Here is a 24,081-nt window from a genome sequence, read left to right as displayed (position 1 = left end):
AAAAGGGAGCAGCAACTCACACATAAGGATTACACCTTACCCTTGTTTTCCAAAAGTTTTGGGAAATTCGAACTGCTTCCAAGATACAGCCTCTCCTCTCTACTAATGCACAGCCAGCAAAAACCAACCCCTCAAAACACCCCCCTCCCCCAAACCCACCCTAAGAAAACCCAAAAAACCAGAAAGGAACCTCAGAAAGCTCAAAAGAGAAGGAATCTGTGCAAAGCTGCTCTGGGACAGCGTGTCCAGGGAGCCAGGCCCATCCCTCAGGGCTCTAGCATGAGCTGCTTGGGGCTTCCCGCGGGCACTCCACGGACACGGACACAGCCTGCCTGTGCAGGCTACAGGGAGAACAGCTCACTCCGAGGGGGTCAGGGCTGCAACAGCCACTGAGAAAGGCTAGAAAAAGGAGTGACAGAACAACACACCTCACTGCCACAATCTTTGGAAAACACTGATTTGATCAATGCATTCTCCCCATCAGGATGTGTTGCAGATTTACACTTTTTCAATCCCGTATCAATTTTAGATATGTAAAAACCCAACAGTTTTCACGAGGTACCCCACATCATTTTTCTGCCCTCTCCATCACCACCAGCAATAAAGATCCCCAATACCTCCGAAGGCTGTTAGCTTTGTTGATGCAGAACAGGATACGCCCAACACTGCAAAGCTCAACTATACTGACAGCAGTAAAAATAACTCCTGCTTCGGTACACTAAGCAGTTAAGATCAGGAGGCGCACAGAGAATGTGCATACAATAAGCTGTCACAGAACGACAAGGATTATATTGCACAGAAATATGTCTGAGATTTAAACAGATATGAGATCACCAGGGGCATGGTAAGAAAGCCACAGACAAAAAAATCCCACGATTTTCCCTTTTGTTCACATCGTCCCAAACAGAACAAACTAAGGAGCGATCAGGCTTGAAGTTCTCTCCAACTGGAAGGAAACAAGCACGCCCTCTCCTTTGTTACGGTATAAACTCCTCTCCTTCACAAGCGCAGCTCTACTGAGACACAGGCTGGTGGGTGTTAGCGAAAAGGGCCTTCCCTGCACTGAGCCTGCCGTCAGGGCAGGTCTGGCAGCCAGACCGCATCCAGGTCCAGGCTACCTACCGCAGGACAGACCCGAACCTCGCGCTGCGGCAGGACCCACCACCACCACCACGGGCACCATTCCTACCACATCCCGCTCCTTCACTGCGGCACCGACATCTCTCCAGTTCCTGGTGCCGCTCAGCATCACATCTTAAGCTTTTCCATCCCATGTGCCAGACTTGGGAAAATGAAACAAAGATCCTAAACTCAGCTGTGTGCAAGCATGCACGCTCACGGTACTCTGGTAGAGCATGATAGTCTTGGTAAGGGATGAAGAGGTGAAGTCTGCTCATCTTCCTCCCTTTCCTCGCACAGCCCTCTGCAGAACTGTTATTTCCCTTGCCATTTTTAAGTATTTTGTTTTCAAATCTCAGCCAGAGAAGCATAACCTGGGAGCACAAAGCCATTAACTAACTACTGGCCTGGAGTCCAAGCAACTGGAGGAGGCAGGACAAGCAGATTTTCCAAAGGCTTCAACCCACGAGGGGCTGCCTGCCTACAGAGCTACTACTCTCTACACAACAAGAAATAACCAATCTCACTGAAAATCCATACAGAAGCGTTTGTGGAGCCTGTTGTATAACACCCTCAAGGGCAACTGAATGTACTAAGCATGCTGTAAACTGATCTCTTTACTTTTGTCAATGTTCAGACCCTAGAACAAGATAAAGTTACTTTTCACAATTACCTAAAAACATGAAGAGCCCATAGTAGAACACTTACCTGTTTTAGAAGTAAAGTTTAACCCCAGATTTTTAGGGGAACTTAAGCCAACATTTATATTTAAGCTGAAATGCAACAAGAAGGGTCTCCCCTTCTGTGTACCTGACCAGCAGTAACAAACTGTTTGTGGCAGAGTCCCAGCAGAAATACAAGTCACCTCTGAAACCATCCCCTGCCTGCAAGGGTTGCACTGATGGATGGTTTCTATTGAAGCCCCACAATAATTAGTAAAGTATTAATTGAATAGCAGACAACCCTACAGTTCTCCTATGAGAAATCTGCATTTTCAACCCAAGAGAAGAGGCAAATGCCACCTTTTGGGTGAAAGGATTTCAAGGCAACTCCAACTCTTACCACCCTGATTTCTGTACTCCTCAGGATGGAGCCTCCAACTATATTCTTACCACACTTGGGTCTTCCACAGACAAAGCATACATGTTGTTTCAGCCCCAAATCCCAAGTTCTTCCTAGCTTTCAGTTTGGTCAACAAGCTAGGCTGAGATGGTAACACAAAAATGGGAATTACTAAAAATCCTTTATACAGTGGTGTGGTACGTGCCCGTCCATCAGTGCTTGAATATTCTGCCACAGCCACGTTGCAGAACCTTTTCAGGATTATATTGTCACTGGAATTACATCACCCGCAGGCATCAGCACTAAGCCTCCTTGACAGTCACAAGAAGGACAAGGCAGAGATAACTTGTAAGCATTTTCAGAAATTCCACAGGCTTTGGGTGTTAGTGATTTTTACCAATACCTTACTATCGCTTAATACAGCAATAACAGTAGCTGCAAAAGGGCACTCTCCAGTCAAGTTTTCCATCTAGCCACCTGAACCCTCTAAGCACTTCAGTGTCAAAGCATTTCGGTGTTGCACACCTTTTGAACAGGAACAGCCCAAAGATCAGAAGTTGGCTTAAAAGTCAAAGCCTATAATTCAAAAGTCCCAGATCAATTTCATCTAGCAAAGATGATTTTGATACAGTAGCTTTAAATATGATGCCAACGAAATTTAAGAAGGAGCTGCTGCTCTCATCTCAAGAGTAAGTGAGGATCGGTAAAGTTCACCTCAGAAAGTGATCGTGATAAAGGCAAGTAAAACTCGCAATAGAATCCTACTTTTCTTCTACCACATGCACCAACCACAGACCTCTCCACAAAGTTCAAGTCACACTTCGGGGTTGAACGGATCAAGACAAACTGCAATTTTCCTTTTGCAGAAAACCTCAGCATCAGAAGCCTGGTCCCACCGCAACACTGCAGAGATGACACGTGATGGGTAAATATTTCAATGGGGAAGTCACTATAGCTTACTCTTTCAGAGCACAACTATAAAAAGAGAATTGTGAAGATACTTGAACACTGCACCAAAAAGCATATTGCTAGATGTTACCACCAGTCTGGGCACTCAAACAACACTTCTTTTCATAATAATGGAAAAAAAACCCCCTTGTGATGTGCACAGAAGTAAGTAACTGAAAAGTGTAGAGTTTCCTAAAAAAATCACTTATGGTGGGGGAGTAGGGTGGGATAAAAACAATACATATCTATCAGTGTGACATTATAATAACAACAGCAGCTTTTGTGAATGGACTATTGAGATGATTCAAGAAAATAATATTACAGTTTCAAAACACTTCAAAAAGAAGATCTGATAAATAGCTATCTCACCATTACAACATCACTTGGCAGCTATGTGCAGCTTTCGATACATCCGACGAAGCAAGACAATACCTCTCTCTTGTCAGAGACATGCATTCAACACATCACTCAGATTTCACCCAAGTGACATTTCAGTAGCACCTGCCCCCAGTTAAAATAACTATTTATAGCAAGGCGGGTGTCAAGAAGGGTAATTTCACCCATCACTTGAGGCCTGGGTGCAAATGACAGACCGCATGTTGTCATTTATGATTAAAAGCTCTTCCTCTTCCTGGGCTCTAATGGAGATTTGCCACTTTGCTAAATCACAGCGTAGCTGAACATGACAGATGCCTTCTTTTCCTGAAAGCACAAGATAAACTCAAAGGCAATGGCTGGATGAGGTTAAGCTGGAAGTAGCAGTACCAGCTATGCATGCAGGATGTACTAACCTTGCAATGTTCCTACCGGAGCCTCGTTTCCACATGGGACCGTAACAAACATCCTTTATTTTACTCTTCTTCAGAACACCGATAATCCTAACTGCTTCATTTCAAATACCCCAAAGCAATTTAGGGGAAAAGATGCCCTTTCAGCTCACATCCCAGCATCGTTCATTAGCAGGAAAACTAAAACCCCTGCTCAACATCACTCCTCAGTTCAGATGCAACACTCCCAGACTAGGTCGTCATACTTCGCCAATTCAGCACCTTGAGAACATCCAGGGATTTTTTTTTCTGATGAAACTGGAAAAACGAGAGGGCAAATAGATGCCCTGACCGCCAGGCAAAGCATCGGACAGGTCTGCCACTGTCCAGAGCAGGGTAGGGACCACTCTCAAGAGCAACAAACATGCTATTGCTATTGACTTAACTCCCAAAGAAAACTGGAAAAAAGCAAAGATAAGAGATGTGAGGATAAATGCGTGGGGAGAAAGGGTCTTTGAGGTGCCAGAGAGCCTGGTGTGGGGATAAACCTAAACCTAATCAAAGGGCATGAAGAGTTAATGGCCTCTGAAGCAGCAAAACGGTATAAAAATGAAAGAAAGAGCTATGAAAAAAGACCTGCTACCACAACAAACTTTTGTCTACAGTAGCAGTAACACACCTGATCCTCTTACAGCACAGCAGGAACCAGCTGAGCTAAGAGCCAAGCTAGCAAATACTTAAGAACTGTCTTTTCTACCATGCTCAGTAGTACATACAGGTTGGACAATGAGGCTATGAATGTCATTCTGTGTCTAGTCCTTGATCTTTTGTTTTAAGCCTTCATTCAAGCACTGCCAGCACTGTAGATCAGAGGCAGGCAATCTGAACTGAACTGTAGCTGAGCTAAGTTAGCAGCACTAACGAGAACAGCATTTCATAAAGATTTCTTAGGCTGCTTTCCAGAACGAGTATCACGGACTCTCCAGCCCCTGGGGTGTTCTGTTCACTGCCATCATTACATCAACACGATTCTTCCAGCGCCAGGGAGATGCAGATAGGAGCCACACAGCAGACTTCTAAGATTGCTCATAAATGCTTCTACAAAATGGCTTGCTACCCTAAACGGTACTAAGCAGTCGTAAAGATCCAAATTCTGGAAAGTAAGAGCTTTCCACCCTGAGTTTGTTGCCCCCTCCACATGCTCACCCTTAGCAGCGTAAGAGCACAACACTCATTTAGAGAAGCAGGTACAGGAGCATGGAGACAGGAATCTGCCCTACAAACACCACCTTTAAAAGCTGATCTTTTCAGTCCCTTCGCTTCTCATCACAGCTCTCCTGACAGCAAACACTTATCAATGCCAGATTAGAAGAGATTAATTCAGTTGTCACAAGAGAAAGTTAAGGTTCACGTCAGTCACCGTGGGCAGTGTAGGACACTCAATAGTAACTACCAGAGGTAGAGTGGGTGATGAGACCAGTCTACCCAACTGACTATGGCCAAGAAGGTCAAATGCAGTTTGTCAAACCCAACATGTAGCGCTCACCATCAGTTCCCAACCATCTCCACAACCACTAAAGGAAAAAAGAAAACAGCTTTTGCACTGAGCACTCGCTTTACAGCAAGTATGCCAGCTATGGGAATTCTCAGATAAGAGTATTTTCTCTACAAAACTGCCTTGCTTGCATGGTTGTACATATGCTAATCAGAAAGACTGCCGTAAACTGAAGAGAAAGCAACTGCGTGGGGCAGAAACAAAAGAAGCCAAAGCATCACTGTGAGAGAGACGACAATAGGTGTGAATACACGTTGTGTGTTTGCACCTGAATGCCAAATAAACAGTAGAATACACAGAATTAGCGCCACACAGAGTCAGACCACTTCCACTATGCTAACATAAAACATAATTCAATCCACAATTATTTTAACCATTGTGGAGGAGCAGATAGATTCCAAATGGTAACCAGTATCTATGGATGGCAATCTGGTACTAAATTATGTTACTGAGAATAGGAAAAAAAATACAGACAGCACAATTAAGAGGAAGCCAGGAACTTAGCCTGGATTTTTTCCAAAGCTCAAAGTGTCAACACTGGAAAAAACAGAAAGGCTCCTCCAATTAAAGATTTTACAGTGACCAGATCAATTACCATATTTGTGATATTTATTTCCTATAAATTACTAATCTTTCTCCAAGATCCCCAACAAAACAAGAAATATGAGAACTGATCACATAATACTCCTGTGAAATACAAAGAGTGGTCGATATGGGAAGTGTTAAGTTTTCAGCTAACACTTGGGCTCCGATAAAAGCAGCCTCAGGAAAGAAGCGTTAATACCATTCAACGAGATTCTCGAGGCTGATCAAGGCAGCCAGAGCCAATTCTGACCAAGAAGGCACGGTGTGAGCTGGAGTAGGTGCAGACAAGGGCTGCAAGACGAGCAGGGAAAGAGCCTATCTGGCAAGGAAGATAGCGATATACAGTCTGAGGGCGAAAATGATTGTGTTTCACCACATTAATAGCACATTTATAAAGACAAGAAGCTATTTAGGAGCCAGGTTTGCTTTTTACAAGAGATGGGTGTAAACTGCTTGCACGTTTATGCTAGAAATTACAAATTTTCTCATCAAGATTGGGACAGCTTCTTAATTCAGGAAATCAAAGCAAGTAGTTAACTAACTGTTTTTATGAGAGACCTTCCCTGATGGATACAGGAGCAGGCTGCTGCTGCAGTGAGAGCAGGGACTGGCTCAGGATGCCCAGGCTAGTACTAGCCTGGAGTGCTCATCAGTAATCACAGGGAGCTCCTGCCCGGCACACGTTTTATTATAGTGAAGTCACCCTGTACTTAGCACTTTGCTTTATCATTACAGGGCAGATTTTGTTTGTGAACCAAATGAGACATTCCTCTGTCACGTACCAGCACAATCCCCAACACCACAGAAAACTAAATAGAGGAAGTTTCTAGCCCCAGAGTCAAAAGGGCAAATAAGCCAATTCAGCTACACAGGTCAGATGTTCTGGGTGAAAAGGTAGTTACTGAGCCAATAACACACTCAATCTGATTGTCTATTTTTTACATGTAAAGTGAGATCTCAAAACATTGACAGCTGGCACATTACGATGCTAAAAATATCAATGTATTAAAAAAATCCTAATCCAAGAAGCCAGGAATTCTGGTTTTTCCTGTGCAGTGTCACCTTCCCTGCTGTGTAATTCTGCAAGGTGCTCTCTTCTTTCTTATATTTCAGGAATATACAGAGGTGCATAGTCTAGAAATCAACTTGCTTCATCCTGTGAAGTTTGCTCCAGTTCAGAAAGCTTCCAAGGTCAGGGATAATTCAGGTCTATGTTCATCAATCACAAGCTGCATTAAATATACCCCAAGGAGGAAACATTATACACTACTACACCTCCTTAGGAAGAGCTTCCCAAGCTCTTTGGAATACACCCGAAATGTTGGCCAGCCCGCCTCTTACAGGAAGCAAATGAATCATCCACATCTGCAGACTTAAAAAAAATAAAAAACAAAACTAGAAGTTTTCCAGGAAGGATGGAGATTCCTCTGTCTCCCCCGCTTCCATTTTCTGCTTTAAACTGAAGCCCACAGACAATTCGCTAAGAGAAGATTGTACTTCAGCACAGGAAACCAGAGCAATTTTTACAACCTGTGGCACAAGGACAGAGAAAAGGCTTTGACAGAAGTTGCATGTGTTAAGGACAAAACAATAAATATGAAGAGGTGGTTCATTATGTACCATTTCCAGCCAGTTACACAACTGCATAGTAACTCTAAATTTAGAAAATGTGGCTATTTTGTCTCAGGACTAATGCTGTTTCAAGGAACTTGGACTCAAGACGCTGAACAGAAGCATGAATGTTTCTTGCAATAGTCATGAGAATTATTCACTTGGATTAGATACATAACCCACCTTCCAAGGAAAAAAAACAACTTTCATCTTCAAAAGCAGACAGACAGGCAAAGCCAAAGGACAAATAGGGCCTTGCTGGAAATCTGATCAACTCTGAGCAAAAATATTAAGCAGCGCTCCTTGCACACTCACCTCAAACAGCGAGAAGCGAAGGTGTGAGGGCAGAGGCCAGTGGCAGCACCGGCCACGTGAGCCGGGCAGCAGCCGGGAAGGGCAGAGAGCCCCACGCTGCGGGGGCCCAGACCTCCGGCCCCTCTCCAGCAGCAGGTAAGGCAGAAGTGGCCATTTTAGTGCCATGTGGAGTAAAGCTGGAGGAAGGAAAATACAAAGGCTCCTTGGTGATCAGAGCACTACTCAAGCTCCAACTGTGTTTCAGCGTAGCTGCTGCCAACATTTTTGCTGAGGACTGAGATCTAGGACCAGTAATTTAACAATATCTCTTGAGCCAAGAGGCCTGAAACACCCACTTGATTCTAGAAACACCACTATGAACTAAGTTAACAGCCTACATCTAGGCTGCTCTTCACTGACTACATTTCTAACCCAGCCTTGCAAAACCCACAGCTCACTAGATTTATACCTAAACTAACTTCAAAATGCTAGGTTACTCACTTTAGCTACTCACGTGAGTACAATCAAATCAAACTCGAGTTCCTCAACAGCAAGAGATACAGTATGCCATCTAGTTTCCAAGCATCCTATTTTACACATATGCCAAATAACCAATGTATTGTGGTTTGGGGTAAGAATAACTTGCCCAGACAGAAGTCTCTAGCTATAGCTGCACTGAGGAACGTCAAAAGTTTTTCCACCATCCAGACAGGTCATGCTCTCCAGCCCTGATCAAAAAGGGTCACAGAAGGCACTGAGCAGCCACCAAAACCAGCACCAGGGCCTGGCAGCACTGATGCAGGCTGTCTTACCCAGAGTCACCCAAGGGGGAAGTTTTTGTCACCTTTCCAACACACACAGCCAAAGAGGCACTGCCACATCAGAGCCCAGAAAACACTTTGGAGATGAAAAGTGCTACTTACTTGCTAAGTATCCTTATCAGCAGAGAAGCAGCACCGTTTCCTACAACCGAAATGGTTCATACGTAAAATTCTTTTATTCTCAAAGTTATATCCTTTCAAAAGTAGGTAAAAAAATAAATCAGTCGTGATGGAACTAATTCCAGCTCTCCCAGTGTTAGCATATTTCACTAAGCAGAAGGTTCATTGTCCACTGACAAATGAAAACTGTACCCCGTCACTTCAACAGGAATGATGCACCAGGAGCTCCCAGCTTTGGGCTAAGAAACACAGTTAAAAGCCTTAAGCTCCTCATCTTTTCAGCTGGTGATTAAATAGCCCTCTTCACTTGCCAGTCTCCAAACCCCTCCCTCACAAGCAGAAAAGCTTATAGCTTTACAGGCAGCAGTAAGAACAAACCGCAGAGGCTGTGTTTGATGTGTGCTGAATAGAGAACCACATGGTACCACTGTTGCAATTTTATGGTACAAAATGAATGCTGCTTAATGGACCAAGGGCATAGCTACCTAGTTTCTCTTCAACTCAAGAGACTGTAACCAGAGGCTGTGAAGTGATACCACTGCAAATGCAAGCTGAGCAGGGTTTCCTTGTTTCAAATTTGCTCCTGTGAATTAAATTTTTTCCTGGCCTGGAAGCTACAGTAAGATACTGAACGCTCCTGTCCTCTCCTAGCCTGCTTTCCTGCAAGTCCTTGGCCTCAGCTCCTATCAACAACCTTCACGCTGCCCATTCATCTCACAAAGAGTTACAGCACCAGCTGTTGAGGAAAGAAAAAGAGGTCATGATTTTAAAGACGATGGCAAAAGCAAGAAACAAATGCAGCTTTGCAATCACAAAGAAGCCTAACTACCTACCTAGAGCATCCAACGTATCTCTGTAGCAGGGAGCTACCCCTTGAAAAACTGGGCAAATTATTTAAGATGTAGCTTGATGCATCCCACTTTCAAGATCTCAGCATATATGCACAAAAACATTTTTTATTTTGGCTTCCACCTGCTCTCCTTATATACCCAAGCAACCTTCTACCCCACGCAAGAAGCTAACAGAGCAAGCAAGTCCAAAAAATCACCCCAGAGCTACAGAGTCTCATCAAGATACTGCTCTAGACACCACTTCCACACATCTCTAACTATCCATTTGTTGAAGTTTAGACCAGCAGGTTAGTGGATACATGGCGCACGCTCTAAGCTCACAGCATACAGGTATCAATGCTGTTTAGCTTAAGTCTTCCCCATAACCTGCACTGAACTGCAACCCCCTCCTCAATCACAGAGCTACTCTGGTGCAACATGCACCTGACCAATGGAGAAGGATGAATGAAGCATAAAGGTGATGCCATTTCTTTAAAACACAACCTAAAAAGCATAGTCTAGTATACAGGGGTACAGATTTCTTAGTATTAAAATCTGACCGCTTTCAACTCATGTTTTTGTCCTCAACCTACATGTCATATTCTGTAAGAGGGAAGAATTTCAGCTACAGGTGCTTACTAGATCTTTCTCTTCATTAAGCTGCTTTAAACCCTACACAACTAAAGGCAGAAGACAAATGTAACGTCACCTGTACTTCCCCTTACCTCTCCCACACAATACAGTTATCGAGTCCACATCCACTCCAATGAGTATGTTTGTTTCCATCTTACACCACGCTCTGAAGATTTCAGCCCAGTAAACATTCACAGCTTCCACTTGGGCTGCTTCCATCGCCTGGGCCAAGCACTCCCCAAATGCTGGGGCAGAGAGCGCAGCAGACATGACTCCATACCTCTCTTTTTGACATATGGACAGTCAAATGCATGAGGTAGGTAAGAATAATCCTGAAACGCACAGTAAGAGATGCTTTCCATCAAGAAACACAGTCGAGCCCACAAGGCAGGGAAGTGCGTGAAGCCGGGCTGCGTGTGCTCTGGCTTGCCACCGCAGGCAGAGGATCCTCCACGCAATTCATTCGGCACAGACCGAAAAGAGCAATAAAACTGAAAGGACACCTGTCAGCTTGAAACTCAGGCACATCTGAAAGCACTGTAGCTATTATGGTTATCAGTAATCCCCACCACCTCTACAGCCAAAACCACATGTTTTTCATAGGGTTTGATGTTTGTAATCACCCCTTAAATCGTTATTGCTCTACCCTCCAGACAGCCTCCTGTTCCCTTCACAGAAACACTTCATATTCAGAAATATAAAAATACTTATTAATATCTGTCAAAAGTAAATCCCCACGCAGTCCCAGGACCTTGCCAATAAGAGAAAATCACTTTTGCTGAAGTTTGGTAACTTTGCAAATTCAAGTCAGCAGAAAATTTTAGTTTCAGCCACAAACATGCACACATCTATTTAGCAGCCTAACAGCCAATAGTAAAAAGCTCAAACACTACCATGGAGTCTCCCTATGGTTTTTTTTGTTGTTCCAGACATGGAGTTAGTATTCTCCTACCTTGCCACAGGTCTAAAGGTCTCAAGAGTGGGACACACCAGCTATACAAGGTAGAGCCTGAACCAAGTTACAGGTCGAGTGCTCCAGAGCACAGCATAAAAAGAAGAGAGCAAATCAAGCCATCATCTCACATCTCTCAGTTCCAGGAAATTCAGCACTGACAACCTCAAAAGCAAATGCAAAGACTTCAGATGAAAGTATCAGCTCCTGTACTTACAAGGACCCATTTGGGCAAAAACCCAGCACATGGTGGGAGGTAACAGTAGAGTGGAAACAATGAGGCAGGTTTTTCCTGAGTAGCATTTAGGAAGGTGTCATCACCTTCTGAGCCTTTGAAATCCCCCAAGCAATTAAACAGTCAAACAAGAAGAGGCTTTTAGCTTCGCCAACACCAATTACTTCCCAGCACCAACACGGATGCCGAACATTAAAAACAGTGTCTTTCCTCTGAGAGGAGCTGAGGACAGCTGCCATAAGCAAGGAAGACCTTGCCCCAAAAAGCATCTGCCAAAGCTTCTGCCATTTAACTTCAGTGAAGAATCTTCAGCCAAAAAAGTAACTTTACAAAATTGCTTAAAGATGCTTCTTTGCAGAAGTCTGCATTGGAGCTGCATCACATCAGAAAAGGAAGAACTTGTATGAGAACTTTGCAGCAAAATGCCTCACACAGGTATTTCAAAGCCTGTCATGGGCTTTGATTCATTCCTTCTAAAGCTTTTAGTGCACATTAGTTTGTTTACTAGTCCTAAGAGCATTACTAATTTAGCCTTTTTTTTTTTTTAAGCTATACCAGCACACTGAAAGTGAGCACACCTTGGAAGAGAGTGCATCACAAAAACTGCTTGCCTGGGGAGAGGTTTTGTCCATTTTAAAAATAACACTCCTGTCTAGATTTGGAATAGTTATAATTAATTGCTCAGCCCAGGTGACCACTTGCAACTCCCGAATTATCAATTCGCTCTGCACACTGTACACAAAACAATTCTCCGTACAATAACAGCGTACACTATTTAGTACTCCTGAGACTTCCATACTGCGAGCTGCGCCGGATTCCACTTTTGCAGTAAAATATTAATGATGATCCCCAAGTCTATATTGCAAGAGCCAAACAAATCAAAGTAAAACAGGGAACTGACTCACGTGTATGTCATCTTGCAATGGATACTCACGGGATGGAAAGGTCACCCATTAAAGTGGTTCTACTTTACACAGAACTGCAAAAATTCCAGTAAGCCTTTTCTCCTCTCCTGTCTCTTAACAGCTACAAACATCAGGTGGTTTCAGAGAACACCCCTGGGAGACGAACTGAAATGTCAGATGCAAGAAGAGGGTTAGATACAGCTTCCTCACGCAATAAAACCCAGTATTCATAGTTCATGGGCCTTGAATTTGTGCACTGCAACAAAACTAGAGTTCTGCACTGTGAGCAGCGTTTCCTCACGGCTCCTGAAAAGGACCCTGCCCGCGGAAGGCAGAGCTACCCTCTTCACCGGCTACAACGTACCTACGCTGCATCGCCGCGCTTCAGACGGCCAACGCCTCGCCAAGTTTGAAGATGGAAGATTTTTAAAGGCTCTCTATTCTCCTCCCTCAATTGCAAATAGGTTCCACAGAGTCACTAGCTAGGATTAACATCTGAAGAGCGCACATTGGTGGGCTGGGATCTCAGCGAGGGCTGAGAGTGGCTGTAAAGGGACAGAGAGGGAAAACCCAGACCTTCAGTAAAAGGAAATATTTCCTTCTCCCATGGTATAAGCACAGAAAGATTGCAACTTAAAAGTTTAGGTCACGGCAATAACTACATGGCAGAATTCAGACAAGAAACAAAATATTCACTAAAATATTGAAATGATGCAAGCATAACGTCTTCAGAAACTTCTCCTGCAACCTTATATTCATGACTCAGTATTTGAGGTCAAGAAATTATAGCAGTGAAGGGTGGGAAGGAACAGAAGGACTGTGTGGGATGAAGCAGAGGTGAATTCATAGACAGACTTGTGGAGATAACATCAGATAATTTCCAGCTAACAAGCTGATCAGGCACTGGATTATGTCTGAGGAGCCCTGATAGTTTGAATCCGTTTCCAAAGCAAAGCTGAATGCAGTAAGCGTGCCACCCGAACCAAGTAGTATTCTAGGCCTTACAAAACAAAAGGCTGCTGAAAACTTTAAAAAAAATTACACCTTGACTGTTATGGCAATCCTGGGGCCCTGTAGGGTTCCCTACAGGTTAATCAGTCAGCACTGGGCGTGCATACCACAGCGTCACACCAAGACACTAATGCAAGTATCCACTCCCAGGGGCAGAGCCGGAGCAGGAGGAAGGGAACTGGGAGGCAGGGAACTTGGCCAGCTGAAGGCCTTTAGATAAGGTGCTGAAATACAACACCTGCACTTTCCATTTCCCCCAGCTGCAGAAGAGGCATATCTGCCTCGCACAGGCTTTGTGAAAATTAAAGGTGGCAGAGAGCTCTGAGGCTTTCAGGTCAGAGGCAGGAGGAAGGGTAGCAGCATTTTAAAGCACCCTATGAGCCTTCCTAATATCTAATATGTTGGAGCACTTTTGTAAAGTTCCCAAAGGCAGCTCAAGTGTGCAGCAGGAATGCTAACCTACAGCTGAGAAATCCTGAAATTAAAATTCAGCTGGGTCTCAAGTACTCCCGCTAATTTGTTGGAAAAAGCATCAAGTGTTCACACCGGTTTGCAGTACTTTCAAAACCTGAGTTGCAAATTACATCAACCATTCAAACAGTACCACGAAGACAAGAGATAGCTTTAGCCATAGAAGAGGAACTGCTCTTCAGGTTTGTTGGGTCAGGCAAGACATTGATGGCCAACATATTTGGGAAGGGAAGCTTTCTGCTTCCAGGGCTGCTTGGGCTTTACAGTATTCAGCAACAATGAGCTCCTGGTGTTTTGCATGGGGAAGTGGTCATGGAAGGCAGGAAAGGAGCACCTGGAGCCAGAGGGTAAAAAATCCTGGCTCTTATTTTATTCACATCATTGTCATGATACTGCTAATGACTATCAACACAGGAATCAAAGGCAGGAATGCACTCAGATAAGCCACTTATTCAGTTAGAGGAGCTAGCGGGGCTTTGTACCAAATGCTAGCTCTATTTTAAGAGAAAGTTTCTATTACTTACTAACATCAGTAATCGTGTGGTTGGGTTTAAGTGGCAGTCTGCCTACCATTTCCAACAGGAAAAAGCAACAGCAAGCGTTGAACCTCTAGAAGCAACAGTAAAAGTGATTAGCCCTCCCTAGCTGAAAATCAAAATTATTTAACCACCCATAGTTTACAGAAAAGACAGGAAAGCTCTAGGATTATAATTGGGTACAGAAAGCTGCTTTTGACCTTTGCACTGGGAGCCAAAGGTGTTGTTTCACTATCCTCAAAGTTTGCAACAACTTTATTTCTCCCCTTCCTCGGTTACAACACTCGCTCTATCCAACACATGTGCCGGGATTCATAGACCTTAAAGTGCTTGACAAACAGGATATAAACAGGCACCCAGCCTTCTACATGAAAGCAGGATCTAACATAAAACAGGCACACAATGGCACAAGACGGGGCTAGTGAAAGCTCTGGCTCCAGGAGCACCTTTACCCTCTGCCCATTGCAGAATTAAGAGCTCAGGGAAATAAAAGGAAATAAAAGGGTGCAACAAGCACCCTCTTGAATCCATGGTTGGGCTGCGACGAAGACAGGTTAACATTTTTAAGGACGTCAAAGTAGAAACTCACAGCCAAAGATGCTAGGGAGTCAGAGTCACAGCCAAAAGATGTACCTGCAAATAACAACAGGCAACAGCACCCAAAAGCCAACAAACTTTAAGCCCAGAACAACCACGTGGTGCTGACGGTTTGTACCCCTCCCAGCGCGGACAATGACACGGACGTCAGGCTTACCTGGCTGGTTCTCACACATAGTGTAACGCAGAAAGGGCTGGGTCAGTGGACAGCTAAAAAAACCTGATTATAACCACGAAATGGTAGGTCCCGTAACATGCTTCCAATGGCGTCAGATTTGTTTTTACCAACCCTGAGCTGCAGCGCAGATGGTACACAATGCCTCTCAATTTTGCTGGCGGGCAGCTTTTCAAATGGAAAAATCAATATGATAAGTACACCTAAATTCCTCAAGCGCTTAGGAAACTTCCCCCCAGGGTCTATTACCTGAGTGGTAAAGACGCCTACACCAGAGGAGAAGGACCACGGAAAGGAAAGATGGACAGACCGTTTATTTATGTAACTGTCTTTGATTTCTGACCCTCTCCCCTCTAGCTTTTTTCTAACATTGCAAAGAGTATAGTTACCAAGCGACTGACGTCAGAGCTAACACTTCTGGATTTGGGAACCCAATAACAAACTCCTAAGACCGTGTTTACTCACCAAAATTGAGGCAGCTTTGTTTAGATGCTGAAAAGAACACTCAGCTTGGGACAAATTTTTGTTGCAAGAGCACACAAGGATTTTATTGGAAGGCTGCAGTGATTGAACTGTGGTTCTTTAGAGAAAGGCTTTTTTTTTTTTTAAGGTAGAAATACATCACACGGCGATATCTTTTCTGAATACCTGTTTTCATTTTCCTTATCTCCAACCGGTCACGTGTTTAATGACACTACCACCTAAATTTAGCTCATTCTGTTAGCACTTGCAATCCTACCGATGCCTGTAGGACTGCAACACACCTTTCTTCCTCCCAGTCTCTCCTTCGGCGTACGGGGCCATTTCTAAAACAGCAAAGCAGACGACATACCAGAAGCCTCCCGCTTTTCCCTGCCACCCCAGAGGAGCACTTGGACCCACTCCGCTGCAAGGACAGCGCAGGCCGCCTGTTTTGTTCAGTGCAACGCCCATTCCTCATTCCTCGCCCATTCCTCATTCCTCGCAGGCCCCTTTGTGCTATATTACAGTGCCCCCTCGCTCGCTTTTGTCTCCGTACTGTCAGTCAGCCTGTGCGAAACCCCACGCCAGACGAACTTTGGGAAGTGGGAATATCCTAACGCAGACCTGCACCTTGTGGCTCTTCAGATATAATTAAGAGGTCAGGGATTTACGTATGCCTCAGCAGCAGGGGGGAAACGCTCACGTAAACAAGGGCAGAGCCAAACCATGGTTACTCGCTGCTGAAATCTTTATCTAGTCGAGGCTTCCCTCTTGGGCTGCTGACTCCCCTGAAACAGGCGATGACAACACTGTCGAATAAAGGCAGATACTGGCCCACATCCCCAGCGAGTAAGAGGGGTCTGGAAGCTCGCTCAAACCACCTTCACAGGCAGGCCTTTCCCTATGCCATCAAACCCCAGCGAAACAGCCGGGCTTGGCTACCAGCGGTACCCGCACCGGCCTTCCAGAAGGAGCGCGACGAAGGAGGGGAAAGGGATTTCAGCCTCTGGAAGACACCGTCCACCTTCCCCAGGCTCAGGCTGCTGCACGCCACCACCGGCGGGCGAGGCCGGGGGGTAATGCGGGAAAAGGAGCAGTAACCCCCTTCCCGGCTGCCCCCGCAGCGGACAAACGCCACCGCCCGCGGGGGAGGCAGCCGGCCGGCAGCCCCGCAAGCCGGCAGGCCCCGGCCCCGGGAGGCCTCCAAGGCGGAGCCCCGGCCTTGCAGCCGGAGCCGGGCCCCCCGGGGCGGGACACAGGGCCGCGGAGGCCGAGCCCGGCGGCGGGCAGCCCCCCTCGGCGGGAGCCGGCGGAGCCCGAGGCCGCCCCGGTTACCTTGGTCTCCTTGACGTGCTGCTTGATGCCCTCCGGGTACCACTGCACCCGCACGTAGCCCCGCCGCAGCGGGCTGGCGCGGCCCTCCTCCGCGCCGCCCGTGCCGGGGCCTCCCGACTCGGAGCCTCCCGAGCTGGCGGCGCCGCCGCCGCCGCCGGTCCGCCCGAGCCTGCGGCTCGGCGGCCGCGCGCACTCGCCGCTCGTGGCCCGGGCGCCGATGGCGAGACCAGCCCGCTGAGGCGGGCCCGCCCCCGCCGCCCCGTGGGAGAAGAGGAGGCGCTGCGAGCCGCCCGGCGGGGCCGGCAGGGGCAGGGCGGCGGGGGGGGCCGGGGCGGCGGGGGCCGGGGCCGCCTCAGCGGGCTGGTCCGCCATGGCGCCGGGCAGAGCGGGAGAGCGCGCGGCCGCCGGCGCAGGCTGGGGGAGGGGAGGGGCGGCGCGGGCCGCGCGCAAGTAACGGCCCGGGGGCGGGGCCCGGTGGGGACACGCCCACCGCCGCGCCACGCCCACCGCGCGGGAGGGGCGGGAGGTGACGGGTTCGGAGCCGGCCGGCGGGGGGGCTGCACCGCATCGTCCCGGGGTCCCCGGTCACCGGGGGGCTGCACCGCATCGTCCCGGGGTCCCCGCTCACCGGGGGGGCTGCAGTGCATCACCGCCGTGTCCCCGGTCACCGGGGGGCTGCACCGCATCGTCCCGGGGTCCCCGGTCACCGGGGGCTGCACTGCATCACCACCGGGTCCCCGGTCACCGGGGGGGCTGCACCGCATCACCACCGGGTCCCCGGTCACCGGGGGGCTGCACTGCATCGTCCCCGGGTCCCCGGTCACCGGGGGGCTGCACCGCATCGTCCCCGGGTCCCCGGTCACCGGGGGGCTGCACCGCATCGTCCCCGGGTCCCCGGTCACCGGTGGGCTGCACCGCATCACCACCGGGTCCCCGGTCACCGGGGGGCTGCACCGCATCGTCCCGGGTCCCCGGTCACCGGGGGGGCTGCACTGCATCACCGCCGTGTCCCCGGTCACCGGGGGGCTGCACCGCATCGTCCCCGGGTCCCCGGTCACCGGGGGGCTGCACCGCATCACCACCGGGTCCCCGGTCACCGGGGGGCTGCACCGCATCGTCCCCGGGTCCCCGGTCATGGGGGGGCAGAGCTGTCCCCAGCCCTGGTGCTCAGCTGGAGCGGCTGATGGGTCTTCCCCCAGAATCGTGTGTGCCTCTACTATAAAAAGCCTCGATATTGCAACACAGATGCAGGTATCTGCACGGGGAGGGGGTACAAAGCCCACCCACCACCCCTCACCCCCACCCGGCCCCCCCTGCCCTGCCGAGGTGGCCACCCTGGGCGCTGGGTGGGGGTCCACCCTGGCACCCGGCACTGCCCCGTGCTGGGAGGTGCTCCCCAGCCGACAGCAAAGCCCAGTCTTGATTTTATGGCTGCTAGAAGAACCTCATTGGGGTGTACAAATGAGCCAAATATTTGGCTTCAGTGACTCTAATGTTGGGGTTTTTTTCCCCTCCATCTGCAGGGATTTTTGGAATAAAGTGGTTTCTTGAGCGGGTCCCTCTGCTCTGGCAGGTGAAGGGCTAAAGGAATCCAAAACAGCCTTCACTGCCTGTCCTTCACCCAAAGATATCCTGCCTCTTCACTCCCTAGATCTCCCCACCTGTGTGGCACTGGCTGGAATATCAGGGAAATGCCTGAAATCCTCAGCTTGACTTATTTTGTTGCAGGGAAGACCCCAGGAACAGCAGAGTAGTGTTTTCCCTCTTGCCCTCTCCCTCCCGCAAACGCGAGGCTGCTCTGCCTTGCTTGGATCAACGAGCTGGCTATCGGTTCTCCATCCAAAGTTTCTCCTTTTAAGAAAAGCAACCAGGATAAAGGTCTGCCCATGCTCACCTCTGAGATTCACTGCCCTGCGAGGGAACAGGGACCCTCTCCTCAGGTCTGCTGGGATTTTCCAACCTTGCAAATGGCCCTAAACCCCTGGGAAGCAGCTGGGAAGAGGCTGGAGCAGACGGGTGGTGTGTGGGTGAGGGATACGCTGGGAGCTGGCTGGTGTTTCAGCTCTGCCCAGCTCCTCAGCTATCCCCAGGTGTGGGCAGCAGCTCTAAGTACTGGCTAAGTACGAACTATTCCTGTCCTGCCTCCAAATCAGGGAGCTGCAGGTGATGCAGCGCTCTCAACGCCTGTCTTCCCCTGGGCCAGCCCGACCTCCACGCCAGTGTTTAATTCCTCGGTCCAGCATCATTTTAATCAGAGGGGTATCATGTTGATGTGGTTCCCTGCTGGAGCATTTCTCAGCATCGACTCCAGGGATAAGGAATGGAATAGAGCTAAAAGGGACGACTGGGTGGGAAAATAGCGGCATACCCTTGGGGAAAGACAGTTTAAGTATCTGTTCAGTGCCACAGCTTTTTACAGGGATGTGCTTCTGGGAGTACAGACCTCTGTCCGTAAGCCATGACCTCTGTAAAGTGGATGAGGCGGAGAGTAGCAAGGCAGTGCTCAGCACTTGCTGAGCACGCGAGTGCCTCTGGCACGAGGATTTCACCCTCCGACCATTGCTGTGCTGGAGCGGGGAGTGTGGCACAGCTCCCCAGGGCACTCAGCCAGCCCACCTGGAGCTGGGGATAAGGTACTGACCTCTCTCCCTCTGTAGCCAGGGAGATTTGTGCCTTTGTGGGAACAGGATGAGGCCTTTGGGATGGGGAGAGAGTGCCCTCTGGCTCCATTGGAATCGGTGGCATGTTCTTAAGGTTTCAAAGCGCAGCTTTATCCAGCACGGTGATGCTTCTCATCACCTCCTTAACGTACATTCTAACAGCCACTAATAAAATAAAGATACACATAATGGGCATAAGCGTGCGTGTAGATGGAAACTGTCCCCCTTCGGAGCAATTACATGCTGAAGAGCAGCGGTGGGGTTTCAGGTAGCCACAAATAGCCATGCAAACAACCACATTATACAACCCACCGGGCTCATGGTAGGGGGATTTTAATGGGGACAAGTCAGGGCTGTTTGCTCATTAGCAGGAGCTGAGCTGGGTGTGTTTTTGCACTGTGATCCCAGCTGGGGCTCTGACGTGCTTCCATCGGGAAGTGGCACTGAAGGAGAACTCAGCGCTTTTTCAGGACACAAGAACCCGGGGCCTGGACTGCCACAACACTGACGTGCTTTGGGCACATTACAGTCCCTGGGTGTCGAAAGGAGCATCTCCCATTCTACAAGCCAGGCCGTTCGGATCTCCGCTGAGGGACCTCAGCAAGACAGACCACCCTGCAAAATACTAAGGCAAACCCAAGAAACATTTTGCGTGCATGATTTTTTTTTTTTTTTTTTTTTTTGAGAATGAGACTGTTTCAGTAGGAGGTCTTGAACACGCAGGACTTCTGCAAAGTGACACACATCAAACAGCTTCCCACCCTGTTTAGTAACAATCCCTGGTGTTAGGTTGTTTCGGGAAGCATTGGCCTTTACTCTCTTTGCAGGAGAACATCCTCCCTGCAAGCAAGTTGCTCGTGTGATCTAACCGCCTACCTATCGCTGGACCAAGATACTGGTGAAAAGCAAGACCAGTTCTTCCTCCCTGAGACCTGGCTGGTGCTGGGAGCACCTCTCATGGGGCATCTTTGCACGGGCCTTGTGGGGGTTAAGGAGCAGATGCTGGCATGCCTGCAGGGTGCCAGGGTACCCACAGGGTGCTGGAGATGCCTGCAGGGTGCTGTGATGCCCACAGGGTGCTGGGGTGCCCACTGGCTGTCAGGATGCCTGCAGAGTGCCAAGGTGCCCAAAGGGTGCTGGGATGCCCACCGGATGCCCGGAGGGTGCTGGGGTGCCCAAAGGGTGCCGGGGTGCCTGCTGTATGCCAGGGTGCCCAAAGGGTGCTGGGATGCCTGCTGGATGCCGGGGTGCTGGCAGGATGCTGGGGATGCCCGCAGGGTGCCAGGATGCCCGGAGGGTGCTGGGATGCCCGCAGGGTGCTGGGATGCCCGCAGGTTGCCAGGATGCCCGCAGGGTGCCGGGGATGCCCGCAGGGTGCTGGGTGCCCGCAGGGTGCCGGGGATGCCCGCAGGGTGCCTGCAGGGTGCTGGGGATGCCCACAGGGTGCTGGGTGCCCACAGGGTGCCCACAGCGTGCTGGGGATGCCCGCAGGGTGTCAGGATGCCTGCAGGGTGCCTGCAGGGTGCCGGGATGCCCACACGGTGCTGGGTGCCCGCAGGGTGCCAGGGTGCCCGCAGGGTGCCGGAGTGCCCACAGGGTGCTGGGTGCCTGCAGGGTGCTGGGAATGCCCGCAGGGTGCCGTGATGCCGCAGGGTGCTGGGTGCCCAAAGGGTGCCGGGATGCCCACAGGGTGCTGGGGATGCCCGCAGGGTGCCGGGATGCCCGCACGGTGCTGGGGATGCCCGCAGGCTGCCAGGGTGCCCGCAGGGTGCCAGGGATGCCCGCAGGGTGCCCGCAGGGTGCTGGGTGCCCGCAGGGTGCCGGGATGCCCACACGGTGCCGGGGATACCCGCAGGGTGCCCGCAGGGTGCTGGGTGCCCGCAGGGTGCCAGGGTGCCCTCAGGGTGCTGGGTGCCCGCAGGGTGCCGGGGATGCCCGCAGGGTGCCGGGATGCCCACACGATGCCGGGGATGCCCGCAGGGTGCCCGCAGGGTGCTGGGTGCCCGCAGGGTGCCCGCAGGGTGCCGGGATGCCCACACGGTGCTGGGTGCCCGCAGGGTGCCCGCAGGGTGCCGGGATGCCCACACGGTGCTGGGTGCCCGCAGGGTGCCGGGATGCCCGCAGGGTGCCGGGGATGCCCACACGGTGCTGGGTGCCCGCAGGGTGCCCGCAGGGTGCTGGGTGCCCGCAGGGTGCCCGGTGCCCGCGCTGCGGCGGGGCTCTGGTGCCACCTCGTGGGCTGCCGCCTCCCGCCGCCGCGCAGGGTCCGGCCCCGCGGCTCCCGGCGGGGCTCCCCAGGGCGGTACGGGCTCGTTGGTGCGGAGGAGCAGAGGCTTTGCTGGGCAGCCCCGGCACCTGCAGACGGGGTCCGGCCGCCGCTCTGGGCGGCTGGTGGGGCTCCTGGCTCAGAGGCTGGAGAGCTCTCAGCACCCCTCTGCTCTGCTGTGCAGCTCCTCCCTGGCCAAGCCTGCCAATATTTTCTTCTTTTGCTGCTTCCCAGAAGCACACGTGTTCCTGCACCACCGCTACCAGCTGCTCGGAAGAGCTGATACCTTCAGAAAAGGTGCTTCGGAGTAGAGCTTGCTGCTCAGGTCCCGGGAAATGCCTCCAGACCCTCCCACAGCGACAGGCTGGGAGTTTATGGCCGTAACAGCTTAGCAGGAATCGCTGCGCCCTGATCACATCAAGGAACAGAAATATTAGCAAGTGACGCAATGGAAATCTTTCGTCCTGCTTCGGTGAGCCCAGCAAATCTCCCAAGGCCGGGTGGGCAGGGGAGAACCCCTCCCCTGCAGGAGGGGCCCAGAGCAGTGCCCGGTGTCCCTCTCCGGCACGGGATACCTGGCCCTTCCCTCCTTGCTTGTGCTGCCCTGGTCAAACACCTCCGGCCCTCCCCACAAATGGCCTTGGAGTGGCGTCACCTTGTATCCGTATAACTTCATGCAAGCGCAATCCTCCTTCACACTCTCTCATCCTCTTCGCTGAGACCAAGACCTTACAAATCCCCTGACAGGACTGATCCAGGCCCAGCCTTGCTCTAGGATGCAGGATTTGGCTTCCTCATAGGTGGCATCTGGTCCCCAGCCATCTCCATGGGGTCACCCTGGCTCCCACCAGCAGCGTGCCGGGGCTGGGGCTGGACCAAGGGCAGGAGAGCTCCTCTCAGAAGCAGGATGCCCCCACAACAATCACCCAACTGCCAGATCCCAAAGTCAGAACTGGATCTAAACTGCCTGGAGGTCTGGGACTGGAGGATGGGGGCTGCCTCTGCCAGACCTCTTCCCATTGCCCGGCCCGTTTTTCCCAAAGGAGCCTGTGCAGCCCCCACTGAACCCCATCCTCCTTCCTCCCGGGGATTGTCATGAGTGGCCGTCACCTAGTTACAGACGAGAGAAGGAAAAGAAGCTAATCACCACCAGTGCCTGTGCTCTAGAGGGGATAAAAGAGGTCCCGGCTGGGTCTTGGCCTCCTGCTTTTGGCTGAGGTTGCCATGGCCAAGCAGACGTGGCTGAAACTGTCTCCTTCTCTGCTTGCACTCTTCCCTCAATGGCCCACGTAGAGGACTAACAAGCTACACCAGCCCTGCAAAGGCATGTGTTAATCTAGTGCAGGTCAAAGCCAGAGTTCAAAGCTTGCTGCCCCTGACCATCGCTGGGATCCCAAATAAGCTGTGAAGTAGCATCCCTTCATCCCTTCCCCAGCTCCCTGTGACTGTCTGCGAGGGAGTCACCCCTGCACCCTCGCAGAAGGGCATCAGCTGCACTGATGGGCCAAGAGGACTATGCCAGAGGAAAGCCACATACATGTATATTTACATATTATGTATATTTTATATATATAAGCATTTCAAAGCGCAGAGCAAAACCAGCCCCTCTGGGGTCTGTTTAGAGCCTGGGGCTGGGGTCTGGCCACCATCCATAGGAGCCCTGTGTTGCTATTTCAAAAGAGCATCAGCTCGCAGGCTCCTAAGCCACACCGAATGCCCCGCTCCAGCGGAGAGGCTGGAGGCACGCTGGCTTCGCAGGACCTGCTAGCCATTTTGAACTGCCCTTGGCAGCACGAGAGGGGAGCACTGGGGGCTAAAAGCAGCAGGTAGCCAGCCTGGCAATGCTGAGAATACCATGTATGTCCAAAGAGCTGCGTCCTGCTGTGAAGTTACAGCAACGAGAAGCACTTGCATGCTGCCAGTCTGCGGCAGCTGATGAAAAGGCAGGAGACAAGGGAGAATGAAATCAGAGCCCGCAGCTGACCTTGCGGCGATGCCAAACTGCAGAGCCCTGCTGCCACCTCTGTTATGCCACTGCCAGGAGAAAAGCGTCACCCTCTTTGGGTACGTGGATCCCCTTGGCTAAGCCAGGGGAAGGTGCAAAACAGGGATATAAATCCAGTGCCCAGCT

The 24,081-nt window shown here is 50.4% G+C and overlaps 1 protein-coding gene across 1 annotated transcript in view; it reads right to left on the bottom strand.

Moving 5' to 3' along the window:
• Positions 1 to 17,396, bottom strand: part of UBE2O (ubiquitin conjugating enzyme E2 O) — a 66,745-nt gene extending 49,349 nt beyond the window's left edge. Inside the window, exon 1 of the mRNA XM_059828280.1 lies at positions 17,025 to 17,396. Coding sequence (XP_059684263.1) covers positions 17,025 to 17,396 — 372 coding nt within the window. The remainder of the gene's footprint in view (positions 1 to 17,024) is intronic.
• Between the last annotated feature and the right edge of the window lie 6,685 nt (positions 17,397 to 24,081).

Source organism: Gavia stellata, chromosome 22, assembly GCF_030936135.1.
Source record: "Gavia stellata isolate bGavSte3 chromosome 22, bGavSte3.hap2, whole genome shotgun sequence".
Lineage (NCBI taxonomy): Eukaryota > Metazoa > Chordata > Aves > Gaviiformes > Gaviidae > Gavia > Gavia stellata.
The sequence above is the reverse complement of the archived record's forward strand: the minus strand, read 5'-3'. Positions and strand labels throughout refer to the sequence as shown.